Source organism: Ranitomeya variabilis, chromosome 2, assembly GCF_051348905.1.
Source record: "Ranitomeya variabilis isolate aRanVar5 chromosome 2, aRanVar5.hap1, whole genome shotgun sequence".
NCBI classification, from domain to species: Eukaryota; Metazoa; Chordata; class Amphibia; order Anura; family Dendrobatidae; genus Ranitomeya; species Ranitomeya variabilis.
The window spans coordinates 258,556,742-258,576,207 of record NC_135233.1 but is presented as its reverse complement, the minus strand read 5'-3'; the positions used below and the strand labels follow the sequence as shown (position 1 = coordinate 258,576,207).

The following is a 19,466-nucleotide window of genomic DNA, read 5'->3' as shown; positions in this document are numbered from 1 at the left end:
AAATCAATGACATCTGAACAGATGCATTGATTTTTATGGGTCTACGTGTGTCAGTGTCTCCGGTACGGGAGGAAACTGTCACCTCACGTACCGGAGCCACTGACGTGTGAAACCGGCCTCAGTGTATGGCCAGTGTTGTACGACGACATTTCCAAGGGTGGTCCAATAAGTAATCGTTTCTTTGGGTTCCAGGACTCTGATTCTGTTAGGTTGAAGCAGTGTTAATGCAGCAATGTCTCTGCAGGCTCAGTACCCACCTTTTCTGCAGTCAAAAATCTGTAGGTGCCTTGATAGGGTTAAAATGTTTTATTCCATACAAGAAATGCCTACAATCCTCCTCCTCCATCCTTCTCATTCCAGGGCTCTAGTTTGTTGCAGAGAAGTCAGAAAGTTAACCCTGTGAAGTGACTTGGTAATGGATTTATTACAGAATCTGATCTTACCAGTAGCTTCATTACACCTGACGGGCTCCATGTTTGTCTTTCAGCAGTTTCTGTAAAAGAATGTTATTAGACTGATTTTCATAGAAACACCTGGAAGAACTGAGGGTGGAGGGGAGGCCTATAACATAGATTCTCATTCTTCCTCAAGGAGTTTTGAAGTTCTTCTTTCTTTTTTTTTTTTCGTTTTTGTTCACTTCTTCCTTGTAGATATGTATGCAGTGTCCAGTACAATCTGTATCTGTAATGATCAAGAATGCGTTGTCTCTGAAACTTTCCATAAGCTGAACAATGTCCTTCCCTCCCCAAACCTAATTAGTGCACTAATGTAATATGTCTCTCCGACTTATTTTCCATCATGTCTAAATTACATGATGGAATATTTCCACGAATTGTGAGGCCAGAGGCAAATTCTTGAGATCTAAACGTCTGTGCAGATGTCATTTCAAGCTTCATTCATACACTGGCAACTCAGCAACTTAATGCTGTACAGTCATTGAATACATTATAATGAAGCTTATGATTCCATTAGAAGTAATAATGAAGAAATGTACGGTATATCAAGAGTTAATCTACACACAAAGTCATCACATTGTAAATATAATGTTACTTAGGCTATGTGCACACGTTGCGGTTTTTACCGCGGAACTTCAGCGTTTCTGCAGCTGCGGGTCCGCAGCAGTTTCCATTGCGTTTACAGTTACATGTAAACCTATGGAAACCACAATCCGCTGTGCACATGCTGCGGGAAAAACCACACAGAAACGCAGCGGTTTACATTCCGCAGCATGTCACTTCTTTGTGCAGAATCGCTGCGATTCTGCACACATAGGAAAGCATTGATCCGCTTACTTCCCGCATGGGGCTGTGCCCACGATGCGGGAAGTAAGCGGATCATGTGCAGATGGTACCCGGGGTGGAGGAGAGGAGACTCTCCTCCAGGACCTGGGAACCATATTTGTGTTAAAAAAAAAGAATTAAAATAAAAAATAATGATATACTCACCTCTCAGCGCTGCACACGACCGTCCGGTTTCAGGGTTGCTGTGCGAGCAGGACCTGCGATGACGTCGCGGTCCCATGACCGTGACATCACGAAGGTCCTTCTCGCACAGCATCTTTGGAACCGGACCGCCGCGTGCAGCGCCGAGGAGATCGGGACGTCAGAGGGTGAGTATATAACCATTTTTTAATTATTTTTAACATTACTATTGATGCTGCATATTGCTGCATATGCAGCATCAATAGTATAGGAGTAATCCCGCAGGGGAAATCGCAAAACAAACTGCGATAAATCTGCAGGGATAACCGCAGCAGTTTTGCCCTGCAGATTTATCAAATCCGCTGCGGGAGAACCCGCAGAGGACCCTCCCTACGTGTGCACATAGCCTTATTCTGCTGGTGCAGTCACTGAGTACACACACTACATTACTGATCCTGAGTTACATCCTGTATTATACTCCAGAGCTGCATTCACTATTCTGCTGGTGCAGTCACTGTGTACATACGTTACATTACTGATCCTGTACTGATCCTAAGTTACTGTACATCCTGTATTATACTCCAGAGCTGCACTCACTATTCTGGCGAGACCAATCAGCGACTTGGATTCCATGACAGACAGAGGCCGCGACCAATGAATATCCGTGACAGACAGAAGGACAGACAGAAGGACAGACAGAAAGACGGATGTGACCCTTAGACAATTATATAGTAGATTGGAGCACGTGATAAGGTGCTTTGATGTCCATGGTAAATTGTAAGGTATCGCCCCACTTCTGTTTAGGGCTGTCCCACACGTCCAGATAATTCCGGTACCGGAAAAAATTGGTACCGGAGTTATCCGTGTCCGTGTGCTCACGTAGGCCATACGTGCGGCACACGTGTGCGGCCCGTGTGCGGAGTGGGTACCACACGGAGCGTGTGGTACCCACTCTGCATCGTGCTGAAGCCGCGATTCATATCTTCTGTGCAGCAGCATTTGCTGCATAGAAGATATGAATAATAGTGTTTAAAATAAAGATCTATGTGTCCCCCGTCCTCCAACCCCCTGTGCGCCCCCCCCGCTGTTAAGAAAATACTCACCCGCGTCCCTCGTTGGCTGTCGCTGCTTCCTGGTCTGGCCCCATCTTCTCCTGTATGCGGTCACGTGGAGCCGCTCATTTACAGTCATGAATAGGCGGGTCCACCCCTATGGGAGGTGGAGCCACATATTCATGACTCTAATCGTCGGCCCCACGTGACCGCATACAGTAGAAGGGCCGGCCAGCACAGAACACTGCGAGGGAGGCGGGTGAGTATTTTCAGAACAGCGGGGGGGCGCACAGGGGGTGGGAGGGCGGCGGACACATAGATCTTTATTTTAAACACTATTATTCATATTTTCTCTGCAGCAAACGCTGCTGCAGGGAACATATGAATCGCGGATTCAGCACCATGTGGGGGGGACAGCGCTTACTGTAGCGCTGTCTCCTGCACGCCACATGGACTGCAAACGGAGAAGGTCCGTGTGTGGTCCGTGTTTTACACGGACCCATTGACTTTAATGGGTCCGTGTAATACGTGCGCTCCCACGAACACTGACATGTCTCCGTGTTTGGCACACGGAGACACGGTCCGCAAAAAATCAATGACATCTGCACAGATGCATTGATTTTTATGGGTCTACGTGTGTCAGTGGCTCCGGTACGTGAGGAAACTGTCACCTCACGTACCGGAGCCACTGACGTGTGAAACCAGCCTTACAGAGAGAATTCTGCAGGGATTTCCTGTTGCCTTGTAGAAGAAATAAAAAGGCATGGCACTTCTGGAAAGTTGGTGCCCAACTAGGATCCTGTCCCATTAATCAGTATTTATAAACTTGTCTCTCAAGCAAGATTAAAGGGAATGATAGACAATCCAGAAAATTGGAAGCATTTTGGTCTGTAATTTGACTTTCGTCAGTCTAAGGACTGCTTTCAGAATAGGCGCATGTGCAGCGCTGGGAGACTGGGAGAGTAGAAGCTTCATAGCAGTGGACACCGCACTACTCTCCCAGCGCCGCACGTACGGTTAGGCCGGCGTCACACTGGCATATTGCATCCGATGCTAGATCATCGGATGCGATATACTAATGACACTCGGCTCCTGCTCACAGCAGAGCAGGAGCCGAGTGTCATGCGTCTGTGCTCCGATTCTCTCGCACAGGGAGAATCGGAGCACAGCTGCGGAGGAGGCGGAGAAATGAATTTCTCCATCTCCTCCATTGCTGGGGTCCGCTTATAACGCCCAGCACTCGGATGATATCCGAGTGGTGTGCGCTGCCTCACTCGCACCCATAGGCTTATATGGGTGCGAGTGAGCCGAGAGTTTTCCTCGGTCCGAGACAATCGCAGCATGCTGCGATTGTCTCGGACCGAGGAAAACGGCCGACAAAAAGTCGGCTGGTGGGAGCTGCCACATAGCTGAACATTGGTCCGAGTGCAATGCGATTTTTTATCGCATTGCACTCGGCCGTTTAAAACGCCAGTGTGACGCCGGCCTTATTCTGAAAGCAGTCCCTAGTAGAGATGAGCGAATATCTTCGGCTCCCTCTTTATTCAGCAACCTATAGCGCTTACCGAATAAGCTGCATCGGGAGCCCGGCTAACTGGAGCGCTCTGATAATCAGCTGTTCCGAGATGCAGCTGCATGTGTCGCGGCTGTGTGACAGCACAGCCCAAGAAACTCTCTATGCATGTGTTGTGCCTGACACACAGCCGCGACACATGCAGCTGCATCTCGGAACAGCTGATTATCAGAGCGCTCCAGTTAGCCGGGCTCCCGATGCAGCTTATTCGGTAAGCGCTATAGGTTGCTGAATAAAGAGGGAGCCGAAGATATTCGCTCATCTCTAGTCCCTAGACTGATAAATGTCAAATTACAGACCAAAAAGTTTCTTATTTTCTGGATTGCCTATCATCCTTTTGAATCATGCTTGAGTGCCAAGTTTCTAAATACTGCTATTGACAACCAGGCCGGAAACCCGATGAGCGGCTTGTATGAGCGTGAAATCTTCCATAGGTCTAAAAATTGAGAAGTGTATTCAGTTTGTTGTAAATAGATCATTGCATACGATGCAGATTCTGGAGGACATAACAGCAGGTTGCAGATAGGTGCATATTGTGAAACAATTTGCAAATATGGAGCTCCACATGTTCATTGCTGATTGCTACAATGAGAGGAATTAACCTTTTGATATCTGGGGCGGGGCTGTATCGGTGTTCGCTGAATTCTTGTCCCTGTCCTTAGTGATGCAGGCAGGATACAAGTGCCGAGCAGAGTCTTACCTCCTGATGTATTCCTGGCTTATTCGGATGTATTCTCAACAGGCAGTCTTGTTTCACTTTATTTCCTCCTCTACCAATTGAACCATGATTATGCATAAAGGTGAGGCTCACTGGCTACAGGAAATTACAAGCAGAGGGGTAAAATATTATAGGTGGCAATATTGGAAATCTGACAACTAGTTTCAACGTACCCTGAAAAATAGAGACTGAAATGAAAGTGTTGTCACCTGAAACGAATGTTACTATCCTGTAACCTTCTGATTGCTCCTCCATCCTGGCTGCTATTTTGTTCTACCAGTTGGCTGAACGTTACTACTCATATTCAACAAATTGTTAAAGCAAATGAGAATGGATTGGACACATCGTGGTCCAAGAAGGTGACGTCTCATAAAGCCACTTGCCACCTAAGAGCACCTGCAATGATACCAGCATGTGCAGTCATCTTTCCCTTTCTATGAACACTAGTGGTGTTATTGCTAAGACATTTTCTTTCTAAGTCATCTGATTATACCAGTCCAGCTTATTTTTCATTTCTGTAAAAGCTGGGAATTCTATGGTTTAACTACTTGAACAGCAGAACTGGAAGGATTCTTTACTGTTCAAGTGCCATTATCTGTACATTAACCCTAACCCTGTGCATGTACACATAGAATTTACAACTGATACATTACACAATCTGCCATGCCTTGAATACACCACAGTGATTCCTGGGTATTGGTGCTTGCTGAATGGTGTATAGCCTTTACCAGGTAGGTACATGCACCAACCTACAGCAAACATTGTACACTCACTATACTAAGCATCCACCACTTTTTGTAAATACCAAATGACTTAATTCATAAGAGAGATCTGATTTATTTTTTTTTGTGAAATCAACTTAATATGTTCTGCAAAACAAGCAAAGTCGACCCTGCAATATTTGATACTTTGAAAAACCGCTTCACCAGACTGTGGTTTAGTAGGCACAATTTTTTGTTTTGCAGATATAGTTGCTATGCACTGTAGGGTTTTACTACCTTTTCATACATTGCAATCTTGCTTTAGCATTCCCTTAAACTTATTGCCGGTATATGTACATCAGGAACTATATGTATACTCTCTTTTCTACCGTCAAAGTTTCTCAATCTGCCCACTTTAAATGTAGAGCTGGTGCTTCAACTACAGGACTTTTATAGGATACTAGCTGTACTACCCGGCTTCGCCCGGGTTAATGACTGCTGTTAGCAAAATAGAATGTGTTAACAAAAATTTATTCTGCACACAAAAACCACAAAACAAATAGATAGAAAAGTAATTATTAAAAGGCAAAAACTAAGCTAATAGAAGAATTTCACAACATATATTAGCTTTGTTATACTGAGAATGTCTTTGTTGCCTATATTAACCAATCAGAGCTCAGGTTAATTAACTGTAGCAAAATAGAAGCTGAGCTGTGATTGGTTGCTATTGGCAGCCTGATAAATCCCCAGCCAACAGGAAGCCCTCCCCCTGGCAGTATATATTAGCTCACACATACACATAATAGACAGGTCATGTGACTGACAGCTGCCGTATTTCCTATATGGTACATTTGTTGTTCTTGTAGTTTGTCTGCTTATTAATCAGATTTTTATTTTTGAAGGATAATACCAGACTTGTGTGTGTTTTAGGGCGAGTTTCATGTGTCAAGTTGTGTGTGTTGAGTTGCGTGTGGCGACATGCATGTAGCGACTTTTGTGAGATGAGTTTTGTGTGGCGACATGCGTGTAGCAACATTTTGTGTGTCGAGTTGCATGTGACAGGTTAGTGTAGCAAGTTGTGTGCAGCAAGATTTGTGCATGGCGAGTTTTGCGCGTGGCGAGTTTTATGTGTGGTGCGTTTTGAGTATGTGCAAGTTTTGTGTGAGGCAACTTTTGCATGTGGTGCAACTTTTGTACATGTGGCAATTTTTCTGTGTGTGCAAGTTTTGCATGAGGTGAGTTTTCCATGAGGTGAGTTTTGCACGTGTGGCGAGTTTTGCGTGAGCCTAGTTTTGCATATGGCGAGTTTTGCATGTAGCGAGTTTTGCGCGTTGCGAGTTTTGAGTGGTGACTTTTGTGTTTCGACTTTTATGTGGCGAGGTTGGTGTATGTGTGGTGAAATGTGTGCTGAGGGTCGTATATGTGTTCAAGCACGTGGTAGTGTGTGGCGCATTTTGTGTTTGTGTTCATATCCCTGTGTGTGGTGAGTATCCCATGTCGGGGCCCCACCTTAGCAACTGTACGGTATATACTCTTTGTCGCCATCGCTCTCATTCTTTAAGTCCTCATTGTTCACATCTGGCAGCTGTCAATTTTCCTCCAACACTTTTCCCTTCACTTTTTCCCCATTATGTAGATAGGGGCAAAATTGTTTGGTGAATTGGAACGCGCGGGGTTAAAATTTCACCTCACAACATAGCCTATGACGCTCTCGGGGTCCAGACGTGTGACTGTGCAAAATTTTGTGGCTGTAGCTGCGACGGTGCAGATGCCAATCCCGGACATACACACATACATACATACACACATTCAGCTTTATATATTAGATATACCTGTATGTAATCTCCTGTATATAGTATATACCTGTGTGTCATCTCACCTATATATAGTATATATCTGTGTGTCATCTCCTCCTGTATATAGTATATACCTGTATGTCATCTCCTCCTATACATAGCATATACCTGTATGTCATCTCCTCCTGTATATACTATATACCTGTAGGTAATCTGCTCCTGTATATAGTATATACCTGTGTGTCATCTCCTCCTGTATATAGTATATACCTGTGTGTCATCTCTCCTGTATGTAGTATGTACCTGTATGTCATCTCCTCCTCTATATAGTATATACCTGTGTGTCATCTCTCCTGTATATAGTATATATCTGTGTGTCATCTCCTCCTGTATATAGTATATACCTGTGTGTCATCTCCCCTGTAAATAGTATATACCTGTGTGTCATCTCCTCCTGTATATAGTATATAGCTGTATGTCATCTCCTCCTGTATTAGCCCTCGTTCACACGTTATTTGGTCAGTATTTTTACCTCAGTATTTGTAAGCTAAAATGGCAGCCTGATAAATCCCCAGCTAACAGTAAGCCCACCCCTGGCAGTATATATTAGCTCACACATACACATAATAGACTGGTCATGTGACTGACAGCTGCCGGATTCCTATATGGTACATTTGTTGCTCTTGTAGTTTGTCTGCTTATTAATCAGATTTTTATTTTTTAAGGATAATACCAGACTTGTGTGTGTTTTAGGGTGAGTTTCGTGTGTCAAGTTGTGTGTGTTGAGTTGCGTGTGGCGACATGCATGTAGGGACTTTTGTGAGATGAGTTTTGTGTGGCGACATGCGTATAGCAACTTTTTGTGTGTCGAGTTGCATGTGACAGGTTAGTGTAGCAAGTTGTGTGCAGCAAGTTTTACGCATGGCGAGTTTTGCGCGTGGCGAGTTTTATGTGTGGTGCCTTTTGAGTATGTGCAAGTTTTGTGTGAGGCAACTTTTGCATGTGTTGCAACTTTTGTGCATGTGGCAATTTTTCTGCGTGTGGCAATTTTTCTGCGTGTGCAAGTTTTGCGTGTGGCGAGTTTTCCATGAGGTGAGTTTTGCACGTGTGGCGAGTTTTGCATGTGGAGAGTTTTGCGCGTGGCGAGTTTTGAGCGGCGACTTTTGTGTTTCTACTTTTATGTGGCGAGGTTGGTGTATGTGTGGTGAAATGTGCGCTGAGGGTGGTATATGTGTTCGAGCACGTGGTAGTGTGTGGCGCATTTTGTGTGTGTGTTCATATCCCCGTGGTGGTGTGGTGATTATCCCATGTTGGGGCCCCACCTTAGCAACTGTACAGTATATACTCTTTGGCACCATCGCTGTCATTCTTTAAGTCCCCCTTGTTCACATCTGGCAGCTGTTAATTTGCCTCCAACACTTTTCCTTTCATTTTTTCCCCATTATGTAGATAGGGGCAAAATTGTTTGGTGAATTGGAAAGCGCGGGGTTAAAATTTCACCTCACAAAATAGCTTTGACGCTCTCAGGGTCCAGACGTGTGACTGTGCAAAATTTTGTGCCTGTAGCTGCGAGCCTGCGACGCCTCCAACACTTTTCCTTTCACTTTTTCCCCATTATGTAGATAGGGGCAAAATTGTTTGGTGAATTGGAAAGCGCGGGGTTAAAATTTCACCTCACAACATAGCCTATGACGCTCTCGGGGTCCAGACGTGTGACTGTGCAAAATTTTGTGCCTGTAGCTGCGAGCCTGCGACGCCTCCAACACTTTTCCTTTCACTTTTTCCCCATTATGTAGATAGGGGCAAAATTGTTTGGTGAATTGGAAAGCGCGGGGTTAAAATTTCACCTCACAACATAGCCTATGACGCTCTCGTGGTCCAGACGTGTGACTGTGCAAAATTTTGTGGCTGTAGCTGCGACGGTTCAGATGCCAATCCCGGACATACATACATACATACATACATACACACACACATACACACATTCAGCGTTATATATTAGATTTATCAATTATTACTTAACCCCTATATATCCGATCACCTAAAACACTCATACATGTGTAAATGGGATAGTTTTCTAGGGAAATCCCTCTCGCCTAGTACTTGGCAAGGAGTATGGAGGAGTGCAGCTAAGACTTACAAACTGTTCACCTACAGGGAAATCAATATAAGCGACTTGTGTTTTGGTATCACATCCCTTCCCTATTACATAAACGTAACCCTAATATCCCCAACTGTTATTGGAGATGTGGTAACATTGGAAGATTTTAGCTCTGGAGCATATTCTACAAGAGTCCATAACCATGGAAGCGAACTGTAAAATTTCATTAGACACAAGTATAAATTGTGTATACGAGCACCGACCTAAGCTTACAACAAATGGGGTCCATAAATAAGACTTCAGTATAGCAAAGCCCCGAATTATACAAGGATTAACAAGAGAGAAGTAAACTCATTTCTCGGCTCTTTTTGTAAAGTATCTGAGCTGTCTGCAAAAATCCAAAGGCATAAGGGAAAAGGAATCCTAAATATTTATATGTTATTAATTAGACCGTGATTTGTTCTGAATGCTCAAAGGCAAGTTTACCACCTCAGATGTAGAGAAAATATATACAGGAATAGTGTTGTGAGGATTCGTAAAAAATGAATTTTCATGTATTATATATTTTAAATTGCATTTTTTCAGGGAGAAACGTGAAAAATAACAAAAAGGTGAAGAGGCAGCAGCAATAATTGGAGCTTGTTATAAACAGTTGTGTCTGTCATTAGTTTGAGCCAACATGATGCATACTTCTGTAGAAGGCATATTAGGCTACGTTCACATTTGCGGTGTGCGCCGCAGCGGCGTCGCCGCAACGCACAACGCAAACAAAAACGCAGCAAAACGCATGCACAACGCAGCGTTTTGCGCCGCATGCGTTCAACGCATGCGGCGCAAAACGCTGCGTTTTTTGCAAACGCAGTTGCGTTTTCAACAAAAAACGCAGCGTTTTGCGCCGCATGCGTTTTTTGTACAGTGAGTCATTCTTCAACCCACCCCCTCAAAAAAAGGGTCTACACAATAGATAAGGGACCACCAATGGCTAGAAGAGGGTTGGTGTTTATGCAATTGTGTATATATACCTTGGCAGACATGAATTCCTCCCATTTTGCTGGTATTCATGATGGAGCGTCCCATGGACAGTGTTATCATGGATATGGAGATGGAATTAGCCTTTGCTCATGCCTATGCTGTTGCCTGTTGTCATCAAAGGGAAAGGGAAAAACGGAGATGGAGTCAACTCCGTTTTTGGATACACCCTATCTTGGAAGTCCGGGAGAGCCGTGGAGCATACCATAGCTTGTTTGGCGAACTGAATGAGAACCTGGAGAAGTATTTCGAGTACACCAGGATGTCTCAGGACAGCTTCCGGTATCTGCTGCGTCGGGTGGAAGGATCCATTGGCAGGCGGGACACACAGCTCCGGAGAGCTATTTCCGCAGAGGAGCGGCTTCTGGTCACTCTACGGTACGTAGCTGAATGACTGTGATATGTTCTTCCCCTTTTTTTTTTTTTTTTTTTGGGGGGGGGGTTGGTATGGTCAATGTACTTTTATAAATTACAATGTACTTTAATGTAATTTATTTATCTTCTTTGCAGTTTCCTTGCTACCGGAGAGACATTGAGATCCCTTCATTTTCAGTTCCGGATTGGAGTCTCCACCCTTTCCGGAATTATTGCTGAGACCTGCCGCGCTTTGTGGGATAATCTCCGGGAGGAATTTTTACCCGTCCCTACAAGAGAAATCTGGGAGGAAAACGCACAGAAATTTCAGCAGGTGTGTTCTTTTCCAAACTGCATTGGCGCGGTGGATGGAAAGCATATTCGTATTACCAAGCCAGGGAAAAGTGGATCCATGTTCTACAACTACAAAAAATATTTTTCCACTGTGCTAATGGCAATTGCTGGTGCCGACTGCCGTTCTCTGGCAGTGGACATTGGGGCATTTGGCCGTTCAAATGACTCACGGACATTTAAGGAGTCGGATATGGGCCAAAAATTATATAACAACAATTTTAATTTCCCCCAGCCACGACCTCTTCCCCACACCGAAGGCCCTGCGATGCCATTTGTTGTGGTTGGGGATGAGGCATTCCAAATGTCTGGCAACCTATTGAAACCCTACTCCAGTCGGGGCCTGGACCATACCAAAAGGGTGTTCAATTACAGACTATCCAGGGCCAGAAGGACTGTGGAGTGCGCCTTTGGCATCCTTGTGTCCAAATGGCGGATATTAGGATCCGCCATTAATCTGAAAACTGAGACAGTGGATGAGGTGGTGAAGGCGTGTGTGGTTCTCCACAATTATATTCTGACCAAAGAGAGACTGAACATTGAACTGGATGAACCCATAGCCAACCCATTGCCCGATTACCAGGATCATCCTCTGAGGACAAGTGTTGAAATTGCACAGATGAGGGATCGTTTTGCGGCCTATTTTGTGTCAGATGTTGGCCGTGTGTCCTGGCAAGATACAATGGTGTAGTTTTTATGTTTTACTGTTGGACTTTATTCTGGATTTAAATACACCAATAAATCCCTGTATTGTGATTGTAGTAATAAAATAATTCTACATGCTGTGCAATAAATCCGTTTTGGTTGGTTTGTTTATGTCAAATTTGGCACCTACCTATAGTTCACTAATGTGATAACCCTCTTTTGAAAATGTTGTTTAATAAAAAATATTTCTAATTTTTCTACCCTTTTTCAATTAAATTTATGCCATAGCATCTAACATATTTATTTGTTTATAAGATCGCCGTGTATCGTTGTGTTTGACAGCAAAAACAACGATACCAGCGATGTTTTACACTGGTAACCAGGGTACACAACGGTTACCAAGCGCATGGTCGCGCTTAGTAACCCGATGTTTACCCTGGTTAGCAGTGTTAAATGTAAACATAAAAATAAATATACTCATCTTCGCGTCCCCTGGCGTCCGCTTCCTTCACTGACTGAGCGCCGGCCGTAAAGTAAATTCACAGCACAGCGTTGATTTTACCGCTTTGCTGTGAGGGACGTCACTCAGTCAGTGCAGGGAAGCTGACGCCGGGCGATGCGATTGTGAATTTTTTTTTTTTTTTCATTTTACACTGGTAACCATGGTAAACATCAGAAGTGCGCCCTGCACTTCAACCCGATGTTTACCATGGTTACCCGGGGACCTCGGCATCGTTGGTCGCTGGAGAGCTGTCACACAGACAGCTCTCCAGCGACCAAATACCGATGCTGCAGTGAATTGCATCATTGTCTGTTTTGCTGCAGCAATGTTAAGTGTGAAGGTACCTTTACGGTATGTGTCCACGGTCAGGATTGCATCCGGATTTGCTCATGTTTTTTCATCAGTATTTGTAAGCCAAAACCAGGAGTGGAACAATTAGAGGAAAAGTAGAATAGAAACATATGCTCCACTTCTGTATTTATCACCCACGCCTGGTTTTGGCTACAAATATTGAATTACAATCCTGACCAAATCCGGATGCAATCCTGAGCGTGGACACATACCCTTTTTCTTTGAAAACAACTCATACACTTTAGTGTTTGGAAACACTTGGAAACACCTCATACAGCAATGTGAGACACCCAAAGAAACGTTAAAAAAAAAAAATCCAAAAATACTGTCTGACATTGCATATATGAGGTGTTTGAAGCACAAATAAATGGCGCACGGAGTGAATTGCCGAGAAGTGTACGTTAAAAGAAGACCAAATATTTTATTCAATAAAATAATTTTTTATTTGGGGGAAACAGAAAAAAAAGGGAAAAGAAAATTAGGGGGTATCCTAAACAGCCGAGGGGGGATCAACTTCCGCTACCACCGGTGACCGGTAGCTTTGAGTCCTGGAACGTGGACTGGGAGTGGAATAGGAGGAGGAGGAGGAGGAGCCATAGTCAAGGAGGCTTGACGGCAGGTCCAAACCCCCCGCAGGGTACACTAGCGAGACCGCATCATCACTATGGGAGAGAGGAGGCAACACAAGCCGCCTGCGTTTTTGGCTTGGTTGGCTCTGGCTGCTCCTGCTGTGGCTAGAGCCACGATGAGATGGTGTCTGTACTGGAGCAGCCAGAACCTGTGCCTCTGTGTGTGTGTCTGTGTGCCTCCTCTTATGTTTTTTTTTTTTTTTTTTCCTGGCTTCTGCGGCATCTCCCCCAGAAGCACTCCTACGGGAGGATGAGGGCCTGGCAGGAGCAGGAGTGGGCCGCACACTAGTATGGTGCCTGTGGTGGCGTCGCTCGGCACTTGGACCAGGGTGGGGGTGGCTGGAGTGACTCTGCAGCAGGAGTCGGAGTCATGCTAGCCAGCGACGGCACTACGGGCAGTGTCGCTGACTGCACGACCCGAGCCTGCTGCAGAGCCCTCACGTAAGAATTGTTGCAGTCCTGCATCACCGAAATCTGGAGTTCCGGCGTAAGGTTTTCCACCATGCCTTTAGCAATTGTGCTAAAAAAATGTTTTGCCGGATTTGAGAGCTCGGCTTCCAGGATTTCAAGGCGCCGTCCCATACTGGACATTTCATCTCTCAACGCCTTGAAACCGTTCTGGAACACCGTGCCCAAGTGCAAAAATTCAGGCATGACTGACCTGTCCGAGGCCCGCTGGCGCTGTCGGGAATACCCGAACGAAGGTGCGCCAGAGGCCTCGGGCAGGGGAAAACCTGACGTACCGGCAGCCGGTTCTCCAGATGATGGTGGTGCAGGCCTGCTGTCGCTGTGGGATGGCTGTGACGGCTCAGATGGCGATCCATGAAGTTCCGCTTCACAGGGGGGAGCTCGCTGGAGGGTGCTGCTGTGTGTCCTGTGAAAAGATAATGAAAAAATTAGTCTTCAATTAATAACCTATCACATACGCCAACTCCTGTCAAAAAAATTACATGACACATCAAAACATTACAATCCCGTCTCTCAGTCTGTGTGGCCTATAATAAATTGCTGATTGTTATCGCCAGCTGACCATTAGGGCTCACGATAACAATCATGGACATACCGACGGCAGAAAATGACTGTACATTCCCTCTGCCAAAGGCAATGCATACCCCTGTCATATTTTTTAAAAATTATTGTGTGAAAAACTAATTTCAAGATGCCGGCTATGTTGCAAAAATAATATAAAATTTAAGGTCTATAAAAGAATTAAAAAAAAATAAAAACCAGACTTTGCTGATCTGATCGCAGGAATGTCCATGACGTTAGGATCATGTGATCGAGACGTCATCATTATTCCTGCGATCAGAACTACACTGACTCAGAACGTAACCTGTCATGGACTACAAGGACTCTCGCTTAACCTAAAAAAATTACCGTGGATGGCCAATATGCTACGCTGACTACATTGATGGCCAATACACTATGTGCCTGGGAAATGTACTATGTGGATACGTGGCTAGAACGTGTACTATGTGGCTGCGATATAGTGGCCTGTAAATATACTATGTGTGTGGATGCATAATGTACGTGGCTGGCCAATGTACTATGTGGCTGTGCAATATGCTATGTGGCTGGGCAATGAACTATGTGGCTGTGCAATATGTTATGTGTCTGGGCAATGTACAATGTGCAATATGGTATGTGGACAAAATACTTACTGTCGGCGGCCAAGGATTGGTCTTAGGAACTGTAGTGCCCTGTTGTACTTGTAGGGCACCGACTTGGCCGCAGCAGCACCACTCCTCGATTGCTCCTCCTCAGCACGCAGCCCCTTATTGAAACGGTCCTTTATGGATCGCCATCTGGTCCTCAACTTTTTCACTGTGAATGCAAAGAAAAAAAAAGGTTACATATGTAGCATTTTAAATGGATAAAACAACCGTGTGTGATGTAAAGTTTACGCGTTGATAGCATCAGACACGGTTGTGTTTATCCGGGCAAGATGGGTCATAGCAGCGTCTCAGCAATACTCACTAAAGGTGCCTTTGTCCTTCGCTGAGGCACTGTCAAAGCCATCCCACAGTGACTTTGCCACCTCTGCCCACAAACGCCTGATCACCACCTGGTCCATGTGCCGGGGGTCACGGCTGTCCCACAACGGGCCACGCTCCTGGATGCTGGAGATCAGGAGCTCCACATCTATACTCTCCCTGTGGTCCCGTTGTGAAACCTAGAAAAAATAGAAAACAAAAAGGTTACAAATAGGCAAATATAAACAACCATCATCAGCACCTGGCATGATTTGTACCTTTGCCCTATCCTTTGCCATTTGATGTATGTATATTGATGGTTTCTACACCTGTATTTTTGAATGTTTTTGTGCAGGGAGTTCAACTGTATGTTACCTTCCCCCAAATACTTGCTGCCCTGAAAAGCTATATGTAATTAAGCTTAGTAAACAGCCCTAGTGAAACCAGGTTGCTCCTAATGTTCCTCCCAGCAGGATGCTACTCAAAAAAAAAGATTAAAAAAAAACAACAAATACTCACTTGCCGGCCTGACGACACATCTTGGCACCGATCTCCCTGCTCCCGCTGTGTGCCTTCCCCCTCACTTGAAGAAGCCTGTAAAAAAATGTATACAAAAATTAGTGACAATGCTACAAATGGCAGCGAATAGTAAGCAACTGGACATAATTACTCACCGCACTCCCCCTCGCCGATTGGCTATGCTCAGAGTCACTCGCCATTATTGGAAGTTTGCTCTGCAATGAAAAAATGAGCAAAAAATCACATCCAAAGCTAACAATGCCACATACAATAAAACATTAAAACAACCACAATTGACTGTTGACTGATAGGACAATGCAAACTCAAAAAGCGCCACCACAACGCCATACATTGCAAGAGAATACAATAGAAGAAACAATACAAGAATAGACCCAAACAAAATTAAGCAAAAATAGACACCTATGTCCAAATTTTAAAAAATAAAAAAGTAAAAAATAAAGAGGAAAAAAAAAGGCACAATGAAATAGCAAACTGCACGCCATACTTTACAATAGCAACAAGACATGATCCAAAACAACACCATATGGTGACATCTACCACAGAAATACATCTGAAAAAGGCGATAAATACCATTCTAGATAATAAGCAATAAACATTACGGGACAACCGCTGTTACAATATACAGCAACCAAAAGAAAAACCATAGTCAAATAGAAAAGAGAACACAAGAAATTTTTAAAAAAGGGCCCAAACAAAAAAAAAAAAAAAATTTAACTACACACTTGGCTATGGAAACATTCAATACAGGAGATATATATATGGAAGCCATACAGAAAACGACGTAACCATAATACAATTTAACATATAATGGCATATAGCAGCACGGAACAATAATATACAAATGAAACATCATAAATGTAGCCCCCCACCAGCAAGAAAAGACACTCAAGGAAAGAAAAAAAAAATGCCAACAGCATAACCATGAGCCTAGAAAACGCCATACGGTTACCCCAACTATAGAAGCCAGAAAAAGACATGCACCACAAATTTTACAATAAAAAATCTTACAAATAAAAGGCATTGAACATCCGCATGACACAAGAACAACCAAAAATAAATCCAAAACCAATCCAAACCCAGCAAGGCCGCACACAAGAAACGCCAGCATATATCAGAAACACATAAAAAAAAAATGTTAGTATTCAATAACAACCTACAGTGCCATAACCGTACAATATCACAGAGCAAACATTGCACAAATTAAATCAAAAACAAGAAATAAAACACAGAAAAAAAATTATGCAAAGAGAAATATATACTTACAGGTTTGGAAAGCAGGTTGCTCCTCTCTTCGGTCTGCTCTGTGTGCTCTGTGAAAGACAATGGCAAACCCCCCCCCCCCTTTTTTTATATATATAGTGCTTTTTTTAAGTGTCTAGACAAAGTCTAGACAATGTTTTGCATTTTTGAAAGAAAAACGCATGCGTCGTACAACGCATCACGACGCAAGTACTTGCGTCGTCTGCGTTGTCAATGCAAGTCAATGGGGAAAAAGGCGCATCGACAACGCAAACACGACGCAAACACGACGCATGCGTTTTTTAAAAAGTCTGCGCCGCCCAAAAAATGCAACATGTTGCGTTTGCCGCGCCCTGGCAGGTGCGCCCTAACGCCGCATGCGGCGTACGACGCACCAAAACGCATGACAACGCATGTACATGCGGCGCCATGCGGCCCCAATGTTAAAGATAGGGCCGCACGACGCATGCGTTGCGATGCGGCGACGCCGCTGCGGCGCACACCGCAAATGTGAACGTAGCCTTACAGGACAAGAGGACCCAACACCAATGTCACATGTGATACAAAGGTCTGGACAATGTGCCCCTACACCGATGTGACATGTGGTTTACAGGTCTGCACAATGGGACCCTATACCGATGTCACATGTAATATACAGGACCAAATAATGGGACCCTACACCGATGTCACGTGGTATACAAGTCTGAAAAATGGGACCCTACGCCGATGTCACATGTGGTGTACAGGTCTGAATAATGGGCCCGTACACCGATGTCACATGTGGTATACACATTCGAACAATGGGCCCGTACATCAATGTCACGTGTGGTATACATGTCTGCGCAGCTTCTTTTTGCGTTGGCTTACTGCAAGCCAAACAGACAGGCTTTTGCCCCATTTTGGGGGCCTATGGATATATTTTATAAATACCAGGTAGCTTTTCTTGGCCTTGTATGGTACATGAAGGTCTTAGCTGCAATATTCACTGAACCTAAGCTAATTATAGCAGCAAAAATCTTTGCAAAAAGATTGCATTTTTACAATGACAGAGAAAGCTGAGGCGACTTGAATGAAGGATCGCAAAGGGTCTGTCTAGCTGTAAAGACAGGCAACAATATTTCCCCATTAAATATGACAATCTTCAGTAATGCCTCTGAGGTAGATGTGACCAGAGACTTACCTAAATCACATTGCAACAGACAGCAGATAAGGTGATCGGAGTGAGGACAGGATGGGTTTTGTGGAGGGACACTTATAAAGTTTCAGAAAATAAAGACTAGTAATCGACCAAGTGAAATACAAAGGAGCTGAACAAAGTCTGAGAACCGCACAACCCTCTCCTGCTCCATAATCTATTCCAGATGCAGCCTGCGATGAAGTCATCTGAGGGACCTGCCCGTCACAGAAATGACTTTTCATTCCTTTCCACCATCCTGAACAAGCGGAAATGTGGGCTCTGAATTTGATTATTATTGCTTTGTGCCGTACAATAGGGAACACATTTAGCACCAGGGAGGTTGGTGGAGGCGTCTGATGACTTTGCTTGTTTTTTGTGTAATTGAATTTTGATTGAATTTTTCAAAAATAAAACTACAGAGTAACGACGTAAGTCAAAATATTAAAGGGAATCTGTCACCCCAAAATTGGCCTATAAGCTGCAGCCACTGTCATCAAGGGCTTATCTACAGCATTCTGTAATGCTGTAGATAAGCCCCCGATGTAACCTGAAAGATAAGAAAAGCAGGTTAGATTATACTCACCCAGGGGCGGTCCCGCTGCGGTCTGGTCCGATGGGTGTCGCGCTCCGGGTCCAGCGCTTCCCATCTTCATACGATGAAGTCCTCTTCTTTTCTTCCTGCCGCAGCTCCGAGAGGCCCGGCGCCTGCGCACTGCAGTACTTTGCTCTGCCCTCAACAGGGAGCCTCAACCAGTTTTTCTTATCTTTCAGGATACACCGGGGACTTATCTACATCATTACAGAATGCTGTAGATAAGCCCCTGATGCCGGTGGCCTTAGCGTATAGGCCAATTTAGGGGTGACAGATTCCCTTTTACAAACAGTACTACATAGTTTAACTTAATAATCTATCAGTAACAATAAAAACTCCGCACTGGAGAGTTAACATCTTATAATTACATTTGACCATTAACAATGACAAAACAGGACCCAGACTGTGACGCAGAATGAGTCGCCCCACGGGCTAGGGATACTCGGTACCTGGTCCTGCGGTTCACAGGGGGATGTCACGGTGGCTGTGACCCGGTCCATGGCCCTGGGCGCCCATGTATAAGGGAAAGGTCTTTAAAGGGATAAAGTTTATGTTCGTGACGCCACCTGTGGTATTCGGTCAGGGTGACCGACGCTGCTTTAAGGGGTCTGCTGGCATGATTTTATGACAACTAGATGGTATACCTTCCCACAGGTGAAGTATATCCCCAGGGCTCCCGGTGTGTAGATGGTGGTATGGTGAGAGGTGCAGAGAAGAACGAG

General features: G+C 44.5%; 1 protein-coding gene and 2 long non-coding RNA genes across 3 annotated transcripts in view; 1 reads left to right on the top strand and 2 right to left on the bottom strand.

Moving 5' to 3' along the window:
• Window positions 1–19,466, top strand: part of LOC143805432 (uncharacterized) — a 332,861-nt gene that overhangs the window by 166,203 nt on the left and 147,192 nt on the right. The window lies entirely within an intron of this gene.
• On the bottom strand, window positions 122–18,250 carry LOC143809323 (uncharacterized). The gene is made up of 3 exons (XR_013222215.1): window positions 18,156–18,250; window positions 4,747–4,860; window positions 122–681 (listed from the first exon to the last, which is right to left on the bottom strand). It is a non-coding gene; the product is annotated as an uncharacterized LOC143809323 (long non-coding RNA).
• Window positions 13,509–15,915, bottom strand: LOC143808933 (uncharacterized). Its single transcript, XM_077292110.1, has 5 exons — window positions 15,886–15,915; window positions 15,716–15,790; window positions 15,201–15,396; window positions 14,885–15,047; window positions 13,509–14,097 (listed from the first exon to the last, which is right to left on the bottom strand). The coding sequence occupies exons 1-5, from the start codon at window positions 15,913–15,915 to the stop codon at window positions 13,509–13,511; spliced, it is 1,053 nt and encodes a 350-aa protein (XP_077148225.1).

Coding starts and splice junctions, on each gene's coding strand:
- LOC143808933 (XM_077292110.1), bottom strand. CDS start 15,915: ATGGCGAGTGACTCTGAGCATAGCCAATCG. Junction 15,048..15,200: donor GAAGGACAAAGGCACCTTTA/GTGAGTATTGCT, acceptor TTGCATTCACAG/TGAAAAAGTTGAGGACCAGA. Junction 14,098..14,884: donor CCAATCCTTGGCCGCCGACA/GTAAGTATTTTG, acceptor ATCTTTTCACAG/GACACACAGCAGCACCCTCC.